At 58.5% G+C, this 17742-nt stretch overlaps 1 protein-coding gene across 6 annotated transcripts in view; it reads right to left on the bottom strand.

Annotated features, from left to right (window-relative positions):
* Positions 1 to 17087, bottom strand: part of ENDOV (endonuclease V) — a 19937-nt gene extending 2850 nt beyond the window's left edge. For 2 of the 6 annotated variants that reach the window (XM_032241413.1, XM_032241411.1), the window contains exons 1-10: positions 16957 to 17087; positions 16394 to 16565; positions 10313 to 10447; positions 10035 to 10074; positions 8895 to 9007; positions 7727 to 7795; positions 7261 to 7389; positions 4403 to 4467; positions 3302 to 3360; positions 1191 to 1239 (exon numbers count right to left, since the gene is read on the bottom strand). In XM_032241413.1, the coding sequence (XP_032097304.1) occupies positions 1191 to 1239; positions 3302 to 3360; positions 4403 to 4467; positions 7261 to 7389; positions 7727 to 7795; positions 8895 to 9007; positions 10035 to 10074; positions 10313 to 10447; positions 16394 to 16565; positions 16957 to 17066 (941 nt within the window). In that variant the 5' untranslated portion in view covers positions 17067 to 17087. Of the gene's footprint in view, positions 1 to 1190; positions 1240 to 2676; positions 3093 to 3301; positions 3361 to 4402; positions 4468 to 7260; positions 7390 to 7726; positions 7796 to 8894; positions 9008 to 10034; positions 10075 to 10312; positions 10448 to 16393; positions 16566 to 16956 lie in introns of those variants that run through there. The other 4 variants (XM_032241414.1, XM_032241410.1, XM_032241416.1 and 1 more) reach the window with 3 other exon arrangements.
* Positions 17088 to 17742: the final 655 nt, after the last annotated feature.

Here is a 17742-nt window from a genome sequence, read left to right on the forward strand (position 1 = left end):
CCGAGCCCCTTACACGCTTCACCTGGTGGAGTATCTCCCACAACACAAGCAGGTATTGTCCTCTGTGGGACAGGTTCTGACCTTGGCTCAAGGCCAGCCTGTAAGAGACAGCTGGATCTTAGCCAGCTCTGCGCAGCTTCTACGCTGTGCTTCCAATTCCTCCAATTCCCTGACACCTGTGGTCCTGGAGCTTGGGACAGGAAACACTCTAGAAGCCTGGAGCGCATTCTGTGGGAAGGCCACCGAGTTGAGGGGCAGGGGTGCTGAGCCTCCCAAGGGTCCTACCGGCGGGGGGCACATACCTGGCGTCCTGGACACCCGGCTCTGTGCGCGTTATCTGGGGTGGTGGGGCCCTTTGACTCAGATGGTCGGTGGAGTAAGGCAGCAGCCACCTAGGGCCACCAGCTGGGTGCCACGTTTTCCTTTCCCGTGAGTACCCTCGGGGTACTGCTGGGACACCTGCAGTCAGCAGCTCCCCTGCCTGGATCCCCAGAGTGCTCTAAGTCCGTCTCCCATGACTGCCTGAGGATCCCCACTTTTCCAAGGACCATGTGACAGTGTCACCTGTGCCTCAGTGGGCCTGGGGGCCAGCATGACAGGTCCCCAGAGTTATGCCTGAGCCCGGACTCACAGGCGATGATGCAGGGCCTCAGATTCCCTGCCCCCAACCTGGGCAGCATGCCTGAGGACCACGGCTGTGCGCAGCTGGTGTTACCCTGGGAGAGCCCTGCCTGGGCCTGCTTGTGCCAGCGACATTCAGAGGTTTTAGGGGGACAGCTCTGGAGGCTCCCACCATGGCCCTGTCCTCCCTCCCATCCAGACAGGACTCCCCGGGGGTGCTGGGAGGTAGATCCTTACCACAGATGCTAGGTGGGCAGACGCCCTCCCCTCCAACCACTGACGCCTCGTTCCTGGGTCCAGGCTAGTGCTGGACTCCACCACCCCACGCCTCATTTATCAGGAGTGTACTGGGGATCCACTGCTGGGCAAGACTTCACACGTATCCCTACCTTTAATCCCCAAACCTGCTGGAGGTGTTCACGTTCCCGGTGAGGAAACAGGTTCCATGCAGACACGCTGCGGCTCTCAGCTGACCAGGTGCTGCCCTGGACTCTCCCAAGAGGACCCTCAGTGCCCACTAGACAGGTAGACGGGTCTGGACCCCATGCATGGCTGTCCCAGGGGCTCACCTGGCCAGGCCTCCCCTGCCTCCAGTGCTGACACACCTCCTAACTTGACCTAGAAGTAGACAGGGTCCACGCAACCTCAACTCCACCCCTCTCCAAGGGCTCTCTGGGGACGCTCTCCCCGCACTGAACGGAGTTCCACGGCCCTTCCTGTCTGCTGCCTCTCCCTTCCCGAGGCAGGTGGAAAGGGGAGCCATGAGCCGGCTCCATACACCATCTGCTGCCCCTTTCAGTGAGGGCAGAAATCCGTCTGCCATGGTGAAGGGAGCCTCGGTCCAAGGTTGGGTCCTCAGTGAAAGCTAGATCCCCGACGGGCCCAGGGCTGAGTGAGGCTAGTCCCCAACCGCCGACACCCTGTTCATCTGGTTCTGGCCAGAGCTGATGATGGCAGCCGAACACTCCTCCTAGTTCCCACCTCCCTCCCGCCACGACTCCAGGCACAACCCCAAGGTGCCTCCAGCCCCGCTTGTCCTGCAATGGGTCTACTTCTTATGGAAATCTCTAGAATTGAGTCTGCTCCATCAAGGAGGAGCAGCTACACAACCTGGGCCTCTTTTCTGGAGCCTCCGCCCCTGCAGCCCAGTCCTCCATAGTGGCTCTGGCAGGTGGCAGGGGCCGGCACCCCCTGGGCCTGAGCGCTGCTGCTGTAAACACCTGCCCCTCAATGGCCCCCAGGCCCAGGCTCACACGGCTCCTCAGTAACACAAGGACAGCACCGTCTCAGAGGGGCACAGAGGGGCGCCCAGAGACCTGGCCTCGGCTGGATTCTTGTCCCAAGCCGTCAAATCATGATCACTGGCCCCTTCTTATAGCTGTCAGGTGAATGGCAAGAGGATTCCAGGGACTTCTACATGCTCTGTGGCAGATCCCAGCGTCCTCAGGGAGCCTGGAGTCTGGAGGCCAAACATCATGCCAAGGGCCAGGGGCTGCTTGGGAGGCACCCAGAGGCTGGGGCCAGGCTGCAGGTGGGGTGTCCCCTTTGCTCCCACCCCTCAGCTGGCACCTCTAGCCCACACCAAGAGGAGCGGAAGTGGCCAGACAGGGCCAGCCCCAGGGCTGCTTTCCCACAGTGAAGACCATTTTGAGGCTGTGTCTCTGGGGCAGGGAGGCAGGGACAGAGGATGGCGATCAGCTCTCAGAGCCTGTGAGGATGGTGCCACCCCCGATCCTAGCCCCTCCAGGTGCAGAGCCTGGCACCCAATGCCTCAGGCATCAGTGCCACCCTGTCTGGCCCCTGGCCCCAAAGCCCAGACTGCCCCTGTGTGCTGCGCCCCCAACCCTCGGCCCCCTCCAGGCTGAGACAAGTTTCTCTGCTCCCTCTTCCCAGAACAGGATGGAGGATGGGCAAGACCGGGGTCAGGGGTCATGGCTGGCAGTGAGCAGGTGCTAGAGTCCAGCTACCCCAGCTAGGACCCCTCTGCGTCAGGGCAGGGGACCCCAGCTAGGACCCCTCCGCGTCAGGGCAGACGTGACTCAGTATGGCTGTTGCTGCTTTGCAAATGAATCCTGATTTTGCAAATACATTTTATGGTAACGAGATCAATAAAAATAAACAAATAAAATTAAAAACGAACCCCGAGAAGGAAAAGAAAACCAAGTTCTATGTACTGCAAGGGGCGGGCGGCGCAGAGGCTGTAGGCGTCGTGCAGGCGCAGCTGTGGCCCACGTGGCCCTGGTGCTCCGAATCCCTCCGTGGGCTCCAGGAGAGCTGGACCACGCACTCCCAGGATCCGACACTTGGCCCCGCAGAGATCTGTCCTCTGAGGCACCACGACCACCGCTGAACAGCCGATGATGGGGCGAACGGGGGCCGTGGTCACCTCTGCCTCAGCTGGCGCTGGGCTGCGCTGCAGCGTCCCCATGAGGCGGTACGGTCAGCCTGTCTGTGGGGACTGGACGCCCTACCTGTGACTGAGGCGAGGCTCCTCTAAGTCCCTGGAACACCCCCAGGGGTGGGCGCTGTCCCGAGGCCAGAACGGGGTGGCCAGTGGCCTCTGCATCTTCATGGCAACCAGTTCCACTCTACGGCCAGCCCTCACCCTGCTGCTCCTGAGAGCCTGGCCTCGGGGCTGTCCTGGGGTCCAGGCTGTGGTCCTCTGGGGGCTGGCCCTCACCTGCGGACTCTCCAGAGTCTCCTCTGGGGCATGCCTTTGGCCTCTGCGCCTTCAGGCTCCTGTGAGGACATTGGGAAAGGGACAGCATCAGAAGCTAGCGTCCACCTGAAGCCCCCTCACTCCTCAGGCGGGGTCTGGGAACCAGACCCTCAGGGCCAGTGAGAGGCCCTGGGCAGAGGGCTGGGGAGAGCACACCGCTCACACGTAAATCTCGCATTCAAGCTGGCCGGTCCCCAACTCCGGAAGAGCTTGGGGGTCCCTGCCACCTGCTCCCTCAGTTCTCAGAGCAGCCTAGGAAGGCCTGGGAACAGCCCCTGGCTTAGAGGGAAAATGAGCACAAAGGAAGTACCGCGCTTCAGTAACTAATTGTGGTGGAGAGCAGGTCGAATTCCAGGCCTGGTGTCTCCTGGGATCTTTGCCCAGAGAGTACAGGGTGCTCTCTCAGCGTGGAGGCTCAGATGCCAAGCCTGGAATCCAAACTGCTGACTGAATTCTGCTTTGCTCCTTTATCAGTGCTCAGTGCCCCGGCTTTCTCATCTGTGGAGTGGGGTCACAGTGCCCGTCTCACAGCAAGGCTGCCATCAGGATCAAATCGTCTGCAATGGTTTTAAGACACAGCCTATACTGCTAGCTGTGACCCTGCCAGGCAGTGTCACTCTATTCTACAAGAACCAGCAGGACAAGAATGAGGTGAGGAAGCTGAGGCTTAAAGAGTACAAACACGGTGGCTGGGTCACATGTGACTGCAAGGCCACGCCTTTTCTGCAGAGACCTCGTCCTGGTGCCTCACAGGCTGCAGGGAATGAGGAGGGCTGGGGCTGGCCGTGTTGGGAGGTAGGGCTTGGACCAGATGGGCCACAGTCCCAGGGTTTCGGGGTGGAGGCAGTGGTGTTTCTAGAGAGTTCCCACGCGAACAGAAGTCCACCCCATTCCACCCTCACCCCTCTTTGAAGACCTCCCCTGTGTCCCCTGCCTGGCCTGGCCCTGCACTGCCTGTCCTCAGCCACGGCACTGCAATAGTGAGGGGGGGCCATCAGAAACAGCCTCACGTGGGTGTCTGTGAGATGCTTCTTTCATGCCCCAGCCTCCTCAGGCGCTCACCTTGGTGCGGGGGGTCCAGGGTGTCCCAGGGCCTTGCGGATGTGCTCTCGGGAGCAGAAGTCAGCCTGGAGGAGACAGAAGTGCTGCTGGGTCCTGAGCTGGCCTCTGGACCAGTGCCCCACTAGGAGCTACTGGTGGCAATGCCTCCATCCCCCACGGAAGCCCCCGGGACACACAGGTCACCGCCAGCTTTCCGGGCTCAGGAGCGGCGGCCCCACCAGTGAGTGTGTGACAGGGATGCCTGAACTGAGTCTAGGCCCTGGAGTGGCGGTTCTCAAACCCATCCGGGCAGTCTCTGAAGGGCCTAAGGAGCCGCCAGCAGATGGGCTGAGCGAGGGGCCCTGGGTCTCCTCCCCACCAGGGGCAGTTGGGGCTGCTCAGTCTTCACTGGTTTACAGCCTGCACTTCCCTGTAGGCTCTGTGTAACCTGAGGTTTCCCTGCTAACGCTCGCTTCCCTGGGACTCAGCCCAGCTGGTCAGCCCTCTCCCTGACTAGGTCAGCGGTAACCCCTGCCCCATCTCCAGAATCACCAGGATAAGAGGGCTGTGATGAGGGCAGACGCTAGCAGTGTCTGAGTAGGAACCCGGGGCGGGGGTGGGGCTGGCCTTAGGAAGCCCCCTTGATCCCAGCTCAGATAGGCTTAGATTAGCTTCAGGGCTGCACAACTCATGGAAAGCAACGGCTAATCCCCCAACCTGCTCCTGCTTCCGTTCATGGGGGAAGAGGGGCAGCAGTGGGCAGGGCCCGCACCTCTCACCTTCCCCTGGAGCAGCCCAGCCTGGATCTGGCACCAGGAGCACTGCTGCGCCTGTGACCATGGGGACACCAAGATTGCGGGGGCAGAGCCAGAGAGAGAACAGACCAACACTAACCCCCTGTCTGTGCTCTCCCCCGACCTTCCGGAACAGTCAGGAGAGGAACCTGCTGAGAGGTGAGTGGGCTCAGGAAGGAAATAGACCCAGAGACAGAGCGGGCTCCGCAGGACAGGACCCTCAGCCCACGCCCAGCAGTGAAAGAGTATGGGCTTCTGGTACAGACGGCTGCGCAGCCCGCCTGGCTGCAGCTTTCCTTCCCCTGGAGGGTGGACCCAGGACTTGGCAGGCTCTTCGCTGGCACTAGGCACATGATCCTTGCTCTGTTTCTAGATGCTCAAGGTACTCAAAAACCAGGTGTCCCCTTCCCTGCAAGGATGGGCCACTGTCCTACTCTGGGGCTCACTGAGGCAGAAACGGAGCTCCAGGAGCTGTGGAGTCTGCAGCAGCAAGACCTAGAGTTCTTGGTGCTGAAGGCTTGCGGGAGAGTTTTCCCGGTTCTCTCTTGGAAGACCACACCGCTGAGTTGGAATGGAGAAAGAAAGGCCTCTTTCCTGGGGGGTGAGGACACAGCTCAAAGGCTTGAGATTCCATACACCTATGCCCCAAACGAAGCCGTGCAAGGCTGCAGAGCCCACTCTCAGATGCCACCACTGGGCACAGCTCCCAGGGGCCGAGGGCCATTGCGGTGCGTGGGCTGCTGCTGCCCCCTGGAGGCCATACTGCGCGCCAGCAGCCGGAAGGCCCCAACCCCAGGAGGCAGTGGTGGCCTGGGCGTTTCCCACTGGCTGCGGGGCCAGTGGTGCCTGGAGATGGGGAAGCAGCGCAGCTTGTGCAGACCCGCGTCCCCAGCTCCACCCGACAGCCTTCACAGCATGCAGAGCGGCCACCTGAAAAGGCAAATCTGTGGGTGCCCCACTGCCAACTCATAAGCATCCAAGTCCCTGTGGGTACGTCTGAAACCCCAGCACACCCCAAGACGCTCACGGGCTCCCACCACTCTGAACTTCACTGCCCCGGCTCCAGCCACACTTTCCTGCTGAATTTAACTTTTTCTGAGATAAGGTCTTGCTCTGTCACCCAGGCTGGAGTGCAGTGGTGCGATCAGGGCTCACTGCAGCCCCCACCTCCTGGGCTCTGGTGATCTTCCCACTTCAGCCTAGCTGAGACCACAGGCGCACACCACCACACTGCTAATTTGTTTTTAAAATGTTTTGGAGAGACAGGGTCTCACTATGTTACCCAGGCTGCCCTCAAACTCCTGGGCTCAAGTGATCCTCCCACGTCTGCCCCCAGCGTTGGGATGACCGGCGCGAGCCACCTATCTCTTGAGCGCATCAAACTCCTCTGTGCCCAGGGCTGCCCCTCCCCTTCCTCCAGAGGGTCTCTTCCCAAGGTTGACTATTCTGGAACCCCCACTCTGTGGACTTCTCTGGGACAGGCATCCGCCTGTGTCTTGTGACCCCTGGTCCTATCAAGGCTGGCTGTGGGCCTCTCGTTCCAGCTCTCTCCCCAGCCTGCGGGCTGAGTCCTTTCACAGGTGAGCTGACTGCTTCAGCAGAGTTCTCACCCTCCCTGCGGGACCCAACACCAGTTTTGGTGCTGGGTTCTAGTGCGGGCATCCCTAGGTCCCAGCGTCTCTGGGACCTGCACAGCTTCCTGAGCACTGTCCCTGCAGCTTTCCTGCAGGAGCCTCCTGGCTTGAGTTCAGCTGCTCCCTCTGGGACCGGAGGGGCTGGCTGGGAACTGGCAGGACACCTCACCACCTAGGCTGACATCACTGATTCTTCAGGCTAGCCTGTATCTGGGTGCAGGCAGCTCAGAGAGGCTGGGAGGTTGAGTGTGTGGGTGGGTGCGTGGGGCGCAGGGCCTGGGGACGAACTCCTGGGAGTTCTGCACCCTCCAGTCTGCTGTCCCGACTGCGGGGCCCAGTGCAGGCCAACAAGGCTCTCCGGCCTCACGTCACTGCACTCTGACCCCAGCTGGGCTGCTGCGGAACCCTGAACAGCAGGTGCTGCCTCCCCGCACCCCCCAGGCCCACCCACCTTGCGCACCGGCTCTGGGATGCGGGACTTGCAGCAGCAGCAGATCAGGCGCACGGCTGCCTCCAGGCTTATCTTGTGGCCCACAGAGACGTACAGGGGCCTGGTGCTGCGGTTGTGGCTCTTCAGGGCCTGTGACAAGGAAGGTAAGGGCACCCCTGTGGGCTGGGCCACGAAGACCTGGGTCAGGACAGCCTCAGCAGCTGGAGCTCAGACAGAATGTCCCGGGGGCAGGAGGGAAGCTGAAGGGGGCGGTGCTCTCAGGGGCCAGGGCCTGCCCACCCTCAGGGAGCCTTCCTGCTGCTTGTCCCCGGGACAGGGTGGGCTCCACATACCCCAGGGCTCAGTCTGAGGCGAGAGGATGGACGGATGGGTGGGTGGGGGCTGATGATGTGTGAGCACAGGTGTGTCTGCATGCAAAGGATCCCCTACCCTGGGCTTTGGGGGGATTAGGGCCCTGGCTACTCACCATTCCCAGGACAGTCCCAGAGCCTCCCAGCAGAGGGAACGAGTCCCCTCCAGCCCGCATGAGTCGGATCTGGAAAATTGGGGAAAAAATGGGGAAAATACCCCTCTCTTCTTGGTGAAGGAAAGTCTCTTGATTTTGAAAACACAGTCACTGGGCCAGGAAAGGGAAGGGGACTGATCCTGGATGTGAGCCGAGGCCCAGGCAAAGCCATGTGCCCGAGGCAACACGGACCCCACAGGCGGTGATGTGGTCTCGCCCCTGCTCTGAGGGTGCTGCCCACAAGACCCTGTCCAACCCTGACAACGGGGTTTACAGCAAGGGCAGTGATCTGCCCAGAGGCACAGTGCCAGGCTGGCAGCTACACAGGTGCTGCCACTGTGCAGTGAGCAGCGCTGACCCCGCTTCCTTCCTGCGGCTGTCTCCTGCTGTGGACATATCTGACTCAAGCCAACAGGCTGGGATTTCTGGAGGCACAGACTGGCTCAGAGGGAGTCTGAGGTCCCATCGACTCAACAGACTGTTAATAAGCAACTGTTCTGTGCAGGTACCTGAGAGCTGGCAGGAATGAGACGCAGTCTCTGCTCTCAGAATCTGCTATCCAGTGGGCTGTCACTGGCTGCCTCCACGGGACTCACTCCCAGTGCCAATGTGGGGTCCCAGAGGAGGAAGATGCAGGAGAAGGTGGGGTAGGAGGGGTGTGGGCAGCAGCTCCAGGCAGGCCTTGGTGGAAGTGGGGCCGGGAGGCTGGGGTACCTGAGTACCCAGGTGAGGAGACGGGCTGGGGCCAGGTGGGATGGAGAAAGCACCAAGTGTGCCTGGGACAGCCTGGAAACCCCTCCAGTCCCCAGTAACTGGAGGACTTAGCCCTACTTGGTGTGCCACAGTGGTTCAGAGGTGTGGGGGACCAGAGAGGCAGGCAAGCCAGGAGGCAGGAGAGGAGCTCAGAGCATCCTTGGCTGAGATACGCAAGGCAGCGCCCAGAGGAAAGCGGGTCTTCCTTATTCCAGGCCATGAGCCAGGGGTGAGGAGGGCAGCATCACAGGCAAAGGGCTGGTCCAGAAGCGCCCTCGTGCCCAGGGCCACCACAGCACCCCCAAGCTGCCAGGGACAGCCTGCCGCAGCCCCTCCTTCTCCCTGTGCAGCGTGGGCTGCAGCAGGCCCTCCTCACCTTCTCCTTGTGCAGGGCGTTGTTCTCCAGCCCGTCCACCTGCAGAAGTTTCTTGGCCACCCCAATGCAAGGCAGGTCTGTAAGGACCCCAAGGTGGCAGGCCATCCCAAAGCCTGCCAGGGAGAAAGGAGGGCGGGGTTGGGGAGGTGGGGCTGGGGCCTGGCGCAGGGATTCAGGACAAGCCAGAATCTCACCAAAAGCTTCCCTAAGTGAGCAGAGGTCTGTGGACGGGCAGACAGCCAGGGAAACCAGACCTAAGCCCCAAGCTGACCTGGGCTAAGGCTCCCTGTGCCCGATTTTCTTGGTGTGGGGCTGGGGAGGAATCCTCCTTCCCTCTGACACGATCAATGCCAGGGTCGGCACCTTGCTAGCGTGCTGGGACACTGCAGCCTGGCTCTGCAGCCATGTCCTGCACCTCCCAGCCTCCTCTTCCCTTGATGGTGTCCTGCTAGTGCCGCCATGGGCATCAGGGTCAGTGCATAACCCCCATGTGTGGGGGCAACAGCCAGGACCCAATCACACTTGCTGGCCAGGGCGTCCAGTGCCACCCTCCTGGGTCCCTCTCTGGGTGTTGCTGGCTGTGCCACCCACAGGTCTGTATGCGAGGGCAAAAGAGCCCATCTCCCTCAGCTATGCTCCCTGGGCCAAGGGTCCCTGGCACAGGCAGGGGCCCGGGTGCACCTGTCTAGCTGTGGACAAGGGCTGACAGGCAGATGCAGGGTGGGTGGCCGGCAGGGAAGGCCACTCTGAGAACCTCCTCCTTCTTGTGCAGGACAGCCTGCAGCAGTCCCACTCCTCCCTACACAGCACGGCCTGCAGCAGGGGGCCCAGGCCCTGGGACATCCTGCAGTGATCAGCTGAGAACAGGGTAGTGGCACCTGGCGATGAACCAGCGAAGGGCAGGGCACTGTAGGAAACGCAGGGGCGGGCAGGCAAGAGGTGCGATGAAGCGAAGGCAGGCAGTCCTTTCCCGGGGGGAGGGCACTGCGAGTCCCCACTACGCCCAGAAAGGAGTGGTTGGAGGTGGGTGGCGGCAGAGTCCGAGGGCCCAGCGTTTTGTGTGGGAGATGACAGAGGTGCCCTCTCCCCCATCTCTTCCCCACAGCGCCCTCCCTGGACTGCTTTCGAGAGCAGAATTACCTCGGTGGTGGAGCACCCCATTTCCATCCACGAGAAGGACCTAGAGTCAGGGGGGAGTCACGGTCAGCTGAGCTGCCCTTTAGCCCTCAGGCAAGGGCCATCCCTCAGGCAGGAAGGGGACACTGTCTCTGGAGTTCGGCTTTCTAGAAATCCTCATTCCTCTCTTCCAGGAAGCTCATGAGTCTCTCCCTGCCATGGCCAGTGGTGGCAACCTGCAGCCACCTTCCCTTCCCCAGGGAGGATGGGCCTTTCTCTTGTCCTAGGGATGAGACACCTGCCTGGGGCATGAGGTCCGGCTCCTTCTCTTGCAGCTGCCGCACAAGCTCCAGCAGGAAGGGCACCTCTCGGAAGGCCAGGAAGCCTGACACGTAGGGGGCTGTGAGGCTGACCATGCGGCTCTCCTCATACACCACCTGCCACCAGGCACGCAGCTCAGCGGGCAGCGCAGCCCTCAGCCACCCACCCCACCCCCACTCCCTCCAGCCTGCCCCTGCTCTTCATCCTTCCCTCTCCCCAACCTCACCCTGATGGCTCCCCTTCCCTGCCTCACCTACGAGACTTTTAGAAGGAACTAGAAGATGTACCCTGCAAATTGGTGGTGGGCAGGTATCCCTGTGACCTGGTCCATAGGAGCAGGCACTTGGGACCTGGTCTGTAAGGGGGAGGCCACTGGAACCGGGTCCATATGAAACCCCTCCCACTCACCCCCAGACCTGGTTGATTGGAGGAGCCCCTCCACCCCCAGGACCTGGTCCATATGAGGAGCCCGCACTCCAGAACTGCAGTGCATTCCCTCCACCCTCAAACTGGTCTGTAGGAGAAGCCTCCGGGACCCAGTCTGTAGGAAGATTCCCTGGGATATGGCCTGTAGAAGGATTCCCTGGGATCTGGTCTGTAGGACAACTCCCGGGACCTGGTCAATAGGAGGATTCCCTGGGATCTGGTCTGTAGGACAACTCCCAGGACCTGGTCAATAGGAGGATTCCTGGGATCTGGTCCATAGGAGCCCCCCAGGACCTGGTCTCCAACAGAAGCAAGGCTAAGATTGCTGGCTGCATCACCCCTGCCTGTCCCTTGCTCTCCTGCTGTCTCTTTGTGTATTGAAGCTGACACTCCACCCCACCCCTCCATGGGGCTGCTGGAGGCTTAAAGAAGACAGTGCGGCCAGGCGCGGTGGCTCACGCCTGTAATCCCAGCACTTTGGGAGGCCAAGGTGGGCGGATCATGAGGTCAAGAGATCGAGACCATCCTGGCCAACACTGTGAAACTGTCTTACTAAAAATACAAAAAATTAGCTGGGTGTGGTGGCGCACGCCTGTAGTCCCAGCTACTCGGGAGGCTGAGGCAGGAGAACTGCTTGAACCTGGGAGGCAGAGGTTGCAGTGAGCCGAGGTCGTGCCACACTCCAGCCTGGAGCCTGGTGACGGAGTGAGACTCTGTCTCAAAAAAAAAAAAAAAAAAGAAGACAGTGCAAGAAAGCACCTGTATGCAGTGCAACGTGAACGAAGGCATTATTGAGTTTACGTGAGGCGGGGCCTTGGGGGAAGGCCATGTCTTCCAAGGGGTCTCGAGAGCAAGGCAGGCCACAGGGGCTTCATGAGGAGCTTTCAAACAACTCAGAAACAGGACAGGCGCGATCTCAGGGCTACACAATCAAGAGTGAACAGGGGTTCCCAAGGGGCAGGACAGTCTAAAAAGAAAAACCCTAAGGCTGCAAATAATCTCTGAGAGAAAGGGGAGGATGGGTGGCACAGGGCCCTCTGGATGGCAAGTGGGACGCTCAAACGCACAGCGCAAGCTGTGGAGGTGTGGAGGGCTGGAGGAGGTCTGGAGTCAGGGACCCAGGTGGTCAGGGGCTTTCCGGAATTGCTGCAGACAATCCAGAGGGCTGCAGAAAGCACAGTCATCTTGCTTAGAGCCTCTCTGGCAAACTGTTTTTCAAATTAAAAACCACGTGGCCAGGCATGGTGGCTCACGCCTGTAATCCCAGCACTTTGGGAGGCCCAGGTGGGTGGGTCACTCAAGACCGGCAGTTCGAGACCAGCCTAGCCAACATGACGAAACCCTGCCTCCACCAAAAAATGCAAAAATTAGCCGGGCGTGGCGGTGCGTGCCTGTAGTCCCAGCTACTCGGGAGGCTGAGGCAGGAGAATTGCTTGATCCTGGGAGGCAGAGTCTACAGCTTAGAACACAGCACAGCAGGCCTGACACTCCTAACCTTGTGCTTTCCTTAGTCACACTGGCCTTATGTGGAGAAACATTTCTCACTATGCCCATGTTCCCCAGAGCTGTCTACCTCGCTACAGTGTCCTTACTGACTCCCCAAACCTCTTGGTGACAGCTTTCAAATCACAACTTCCATTCCTTCCTGTGACTCCATCAATAATTAAACATACCAGAGAAAACTGAGCACTCTGTATTAGCATAGAGGTTTGGGGCTTTCTCTCAGTATTTTTACCAATGACTCAATAGGGAAACTGATCAAATCTGCCTATGACCCCAAGTGGGGAGGGTCCATTCTGCTAACAGATTTTGGATTCACGGTGAACCCAGCAGGGTGGATCCTGACATCCCCACACAGCAATGTGACTTTGCACAGTGACACATGTGGAATTCAAATGTGGCCTGAGTTCCCACAGGAGGAGGGTGGCTGCTGATGTCTGAATCTCTCCCATAATGTCATAATTCAGGTCACATTATGGGATGATTATGATTTCTAGTCAGTATGATAATGACATGCGGTTGTGTAGGAGAATGTCACTCTCAGGACAGGCCTGCTGATGTTTTCAGAGCTCAGCAGTCAAAATCGCTGGGACATATGGTGAGAGAGAGAGAGAGAGAAAAAGAGAGAGAGAGAGAGAGAGAGAGAGAGGGGGAGGAAGCAGCAGCAGGTGAACGTAAGTAGAAGGAATACAGGTGGCCAATGTAACCTTTTTCAAGTTTTTGGCATGTCTGTATATTTTCAAGTTAAAAATCTGGGAAGACAAAAATCACTGAGTAGTGTGTGGGCAGGCCCGGATGGCCAGCAATCTCAACATACACCAGTGACCTGGTGCCCCCTCAAAAGCTCCCTGCTTTCAGCTGCACCGACTGAAATGGTGTGGGTGAGTGTTAGGTCTAGGGACTTGGGTAGACGGTATGAGTTCCTGCATTTGATTCTGAGTGCCACAGGTAAAGATGGACCCTGAGAATGGAGGGCGTGACCAGAGGGCCGTTGGCCAGTGAAGAAGCTAGATATCACTGCAGCCTCTTGGGATGGAGCAGGGAAGGAGCACGCAGCTGTTTCCAGCAGTGGGAGGGCTGACAAGCAGAAGGTGGGGAAGATCTGTTGTTTTGCTACCTGAAGGCAGAAACGATCAATGGGAGTCACAGACAAGCAGGGGTCAGCACACACTAGCCACCACTCAGCGCCCAGCATGAACAGGCTCCGCTGAGAGGCCATCGTTTGTCAGGGATGCTAAGGAGAACGTTCTTCACGGTGGCAAAGATGGGCCAGTGGTTCTCCAACCCAGCTTCGCTTCAGAATCACGGGGAAGCTTATTTTGAAAAGCAGATTCCCAGGCCATACTCTGGAAGAGTTTTTCCCCCAGTAAGTGGGGTAGGGCTCTGGAATCTATTTTTCTAGAAGCTTTACTGAGAAACAATTTATATATCATAAAGTTCACTTGTTTAAACACATAATGCAATGGTTTTGGGATTTACAGAGCCTTCCATTATCACTATAACCTAATTTCAGAACATTTTTCTTAACCCCAAAATAAACCTCATACCCGTCGGCGGTCACTTCCCGTCCATCCCACCCCAAGTCCAAGGCAGCCAAGGATCTACTTTGTCTTTGAGAACGTGCCCATGGAATCTGTTTTTCAACACACTTCCGGGTGATTCTCCTCCTGCAGGTTCGTGCTCAGGCATTCAGGAATCAGTGGACCAGACTCTTCCAAGATCCTTTCCTAGTCCAAGTTTTCATAGTTGGGAAAACCAATGCCAACGAAGTAGCAGGCGCTTTGCTTGGTGCCGCGGTTGTAAAAGAAATACAGTACAGCCCTTCCCTAGAGAACTTCCAGCCAAGGGAAAAATGGAATCGTAAACAATTAACTTTAATACAATGCCAGAAGTGCTATAACAGCACATGCATTAAAAAGAGGCCCAGGATGCAGATGAGAGGTTGATAACTCGCAGCCAGGAAAAGTTGGAGGGGGAAGGGAATGCTGTGTTAATTGCTTTCTGTGCGTTTCAAGTGTTGCTCATTATCACTCAGTGAGCTGCACATTAATACCACCATCATCCTCAAGTTAGAAACACACAGAGAGAGGCCTAGAGGGTAAAGTGGGAGGTGGGAGGGCTGCGTGTGAGCATGAGCAGTCTGGCTCCTCAGACTGTGCTCCCACCCCAACGCCAGCCTATAAAATGGCCAGGAGACCTCTTAGGGTAGGGATTGTGAATATCCCAATCTTAGCACACAGTAGGCACTCAATACATTTTTGCTCAATTTAGCCTGAAAGGGGCCTCCCAAGTAAAGCACAAAGCTATGGAAGCAGGAAGATGTGTGTCATCTTTAGGAGCTGGCAGAGCGGCAATGAAAGGGAAACACTGGCGCCAAGAGGCTTCTGTGTCAAACTCTGCTGCTGCCAAGGCTTCCGGGGCTGTCGACTCTTACGTAAGTCACAAGCCCACCGTCCATTCACGCACATATCTACTTAAGGAAGAGTCCGGCATCTTCTGCATGCTGCCCGTGGTGGGCAAAACAACATGGTTTCTACCATCACGGAGTTTACATTCCAGCAGGGAAGACAGGCAGGTGGATTCCATTCCAGTGAGATAAAGAGGAAGCAGAAGGTTGCTATAGTCTAAACGTTTGTGTCCTCCCCAAATTCATGTGTAGAAATTATATCCCACCAGGCGGCGGTATTAAGAGGTGAGGCCTCTTGGGAGGTGAGTGGATCAGCATGTGAGAATGCAGTTAAGAAACTGGCCGTGTGGAACCTAGAAGAGCGCTGGCACCCTGATCGCGAGCTCCCAGCCTCACAACTGTGAGAAATAAATTCCTGCTGTGGGTAAGCCACCTAGTCTAAGGTATTCTACCACAGCAGCCCATGCGGACTAAGACACAGTGCTGAGGGGCAACGCCTGGTCTTGTGGGACGAGCGGGAGCTTAGCGGAGGAAGTAATGTCTAAACTGAGCCCTTATGAGTAGGAGTTAGCCAGATGGAAACCCCTCCAGGAGTGGAAACATTACTGCAAAGGTCAGGTAGCCAAATACAGCATGGCACACGTTTGAAGGGTTCAATGTGGGCTGTAGGGGGTGGGAAGAACTGAGAATGGTGGTGAAAGCTGAGCCTCTTATTAAATTAAGCAGGGACAGTTCATAAAGGGCCTTAAGCCATGGCAATGACAAGTGAACTTTATTTAGCATGAGGTCATGAGAAAAGCACTTAAATGTTTTTGAAAGGACTTGTGGGCTCACGCCTGGAATCCCAGCACCTGGGGAAGCCAAGGTGGGAGGGTCCCTTGAGCCCAGGAGCTGAAGACAAGCCTGGACAACATAGTGAGACCCTGTCTCTACAAAAAATAAAAAAGCCGAATGTGGTGGCTCACACCTGTGGTCCTAGTTACAGGAGGCTAAGGGGGGAGATCACTTGAGTCCAACAGGTTAAGATCAGATCTTGGCAGTGAGCCAAGATCATGCCACTGCACTTCAGCCTGGGCCAGGGTGAGACCTTGTCTCAAAAAACTAAAAAGAGACAAAAAGAGAGACAGAGAGACAGAGAGAGAGAGACAGAGAAAGAGAGAGAGAGAAAGGGGGGGAGGAAGGGAAGGGGGGACTTGTTGCTTTTGAGGAAATACTTGCTTTTTAGGAAAATCGGTCTGCTGGCAGTATGGAAAAGGAACCACTGAGGAGAAGCGCTTGAGGCAGGGCACCCATGAAAATGCTGCTCAGGAACCCACAGGAGTGACGGTGGCACAGCCAGGCAAGGAGCAGAGGGCAGACAAGGGGACAGATCCCAGCGACATTTAACAGGCAGAAAGAAAGGGAGCTAAGTGCGCGACTGGACGTGAGAGGAAGGGAGGGGCCCAGGAGGACACAGATTTCCAGCTTGGGCAAGTTGGGGTGTGGTGTGTAGGTCACTGAGATGAGAGCCCAAGACAACCATCAGACTTGGAGGTAAAGCTCATGAGCCGATTCTTAACTCACAGAATTCCCTTAGTTTTTTGCCTTTTTTCTTCCAAGACTCCCCAGACTATTAATGACACCTACAAAACGAGAAGCGGGTTCTAGGCCTGCACTGCTCCCTGTCCCGGAGGCCCCACGCCCGAGCCCATCGAGGGGCCGCCTCGAGCTCGGCGTCCTCCCGGGTTACCTCGAGCTCAGGGTAGCTGAGCACCACCAGAGAGGCACAAGCACGGACACTGTCCCCTTTCACGAAGGACACGTCAACGCCCCCGACCCTCCGCAGACCCGAGAAGGCGGGGTCCCGCTGCCACGCCTCGGTGTCCCGGTCTACGACGCGAGCCTTCAGCCGAGCTTGCTCCCTAGGAGGACAGAAGCGTCAAACCCAGCCGGGGCCACACCCCAGACTCTGCCTTCTCCACCTGCGCGGCCAAACGCCTCTGCCCGGTCTTCTCCAGCTTCAAGGGAAGGCAAGTGATACGCCTGCGAGGCCACACTCCCCGGAGATCGGTGGGCGGAGAACACGGCACGCGCACGCCCAACAAGCGTGGCCGGAAGCGAGAACCGCGCCCACCCCGCGGACTACAACTCCCGAGGACCCTCCGCTCCCGCGCCGGAAGCTGGGCTGCGCTCGGGAGCCTCGGGCGGCGGCCACCGCTCCGACTCCACAGCCTGAAGACTACGAGCTCGGAGGGTCTGCGGAGAGCCGCGCGGCCTCAGCGCCCGCCTCCTGCGCGTCGCCCGCAGCATTACCGTTTCCACAGTGACAGCGTTTCCTCCGACATCGATCCAGCTGCCTCCTGGGCCATTGCTCCGTCCCGGGCGCCCCTTCCACACGTCATTTCCGGAGGCGACTCGCGCATGCGCCGTTCTCCCTCGTTGCCGTGGAGACGCCGGCGCTTTCCCGGGCCGCACATCCAGCGGAGGACTTCAGAAGCTCGTGGCCACTAGGCGGGAGCCACTGCGTGATTGGACGCGCACGCACACGGCTTCGAGTTGCCCGGCGGCCCCGCGCCCGTTATCGGCTCGGACCCGGGAGCCCCGTGATGCCTGTCCCGCCTGTGCAATCCCTGCGGCGAGCGCTGTGCTCTGCGCGGCCAAGGGCCGCACGCCCTGTTGCGAGCCGTCGTGCACGGCCCCTCCGCTCTTGGAGAAGGCCGGTCCAGCTCTGCCGGTCCCACTCCTCCACCCGGCCAGCGTCCGCCTTTGGCGAATCCCGAAAGGACTTGTAAGGTTTATTCTCTGTGAGGTCTATTGCCGAGTGCAAAATGAGGACGCGGAGGCCTGCATTAGAACAATTAGACGCCAATTTATTCGGCTCCCGGGCGAGGTTCTACGGCCCAGGGAAAGGGGTCAGAGAAGTCGCGCCTGACGTGTGGTTATATAGGGAGCAAGGGCGCTCTGATTGGCTGTGGAGAAACAGGACGTAGACGTGGCAAGCAGCTATAGGTAGGTAGGCGGGATTTCCGGTGAGCGGGCTGGATGCGGCAATAGCTATTGGGCAGGTCTTGGCGGGGCTTCTTTTAAATTTTGGGCGGG

The sequence above is a fragment of the Sapajus apella genome, unplaced genomic scaffold (assembly GCF_009761245.1).
Source record: "Sapajus apella isolate SASKATOON/1434 unplaced genomic scaffold, GSC_monkey_1.0 scaffold48, whole genome shotgun sequence".
Classification (NCBI taxonomy): Eukaryota; Metazoa; Chordata; class Mammalia; order Primates; family Cebidae; genus Sapajus; species Sapajus apella.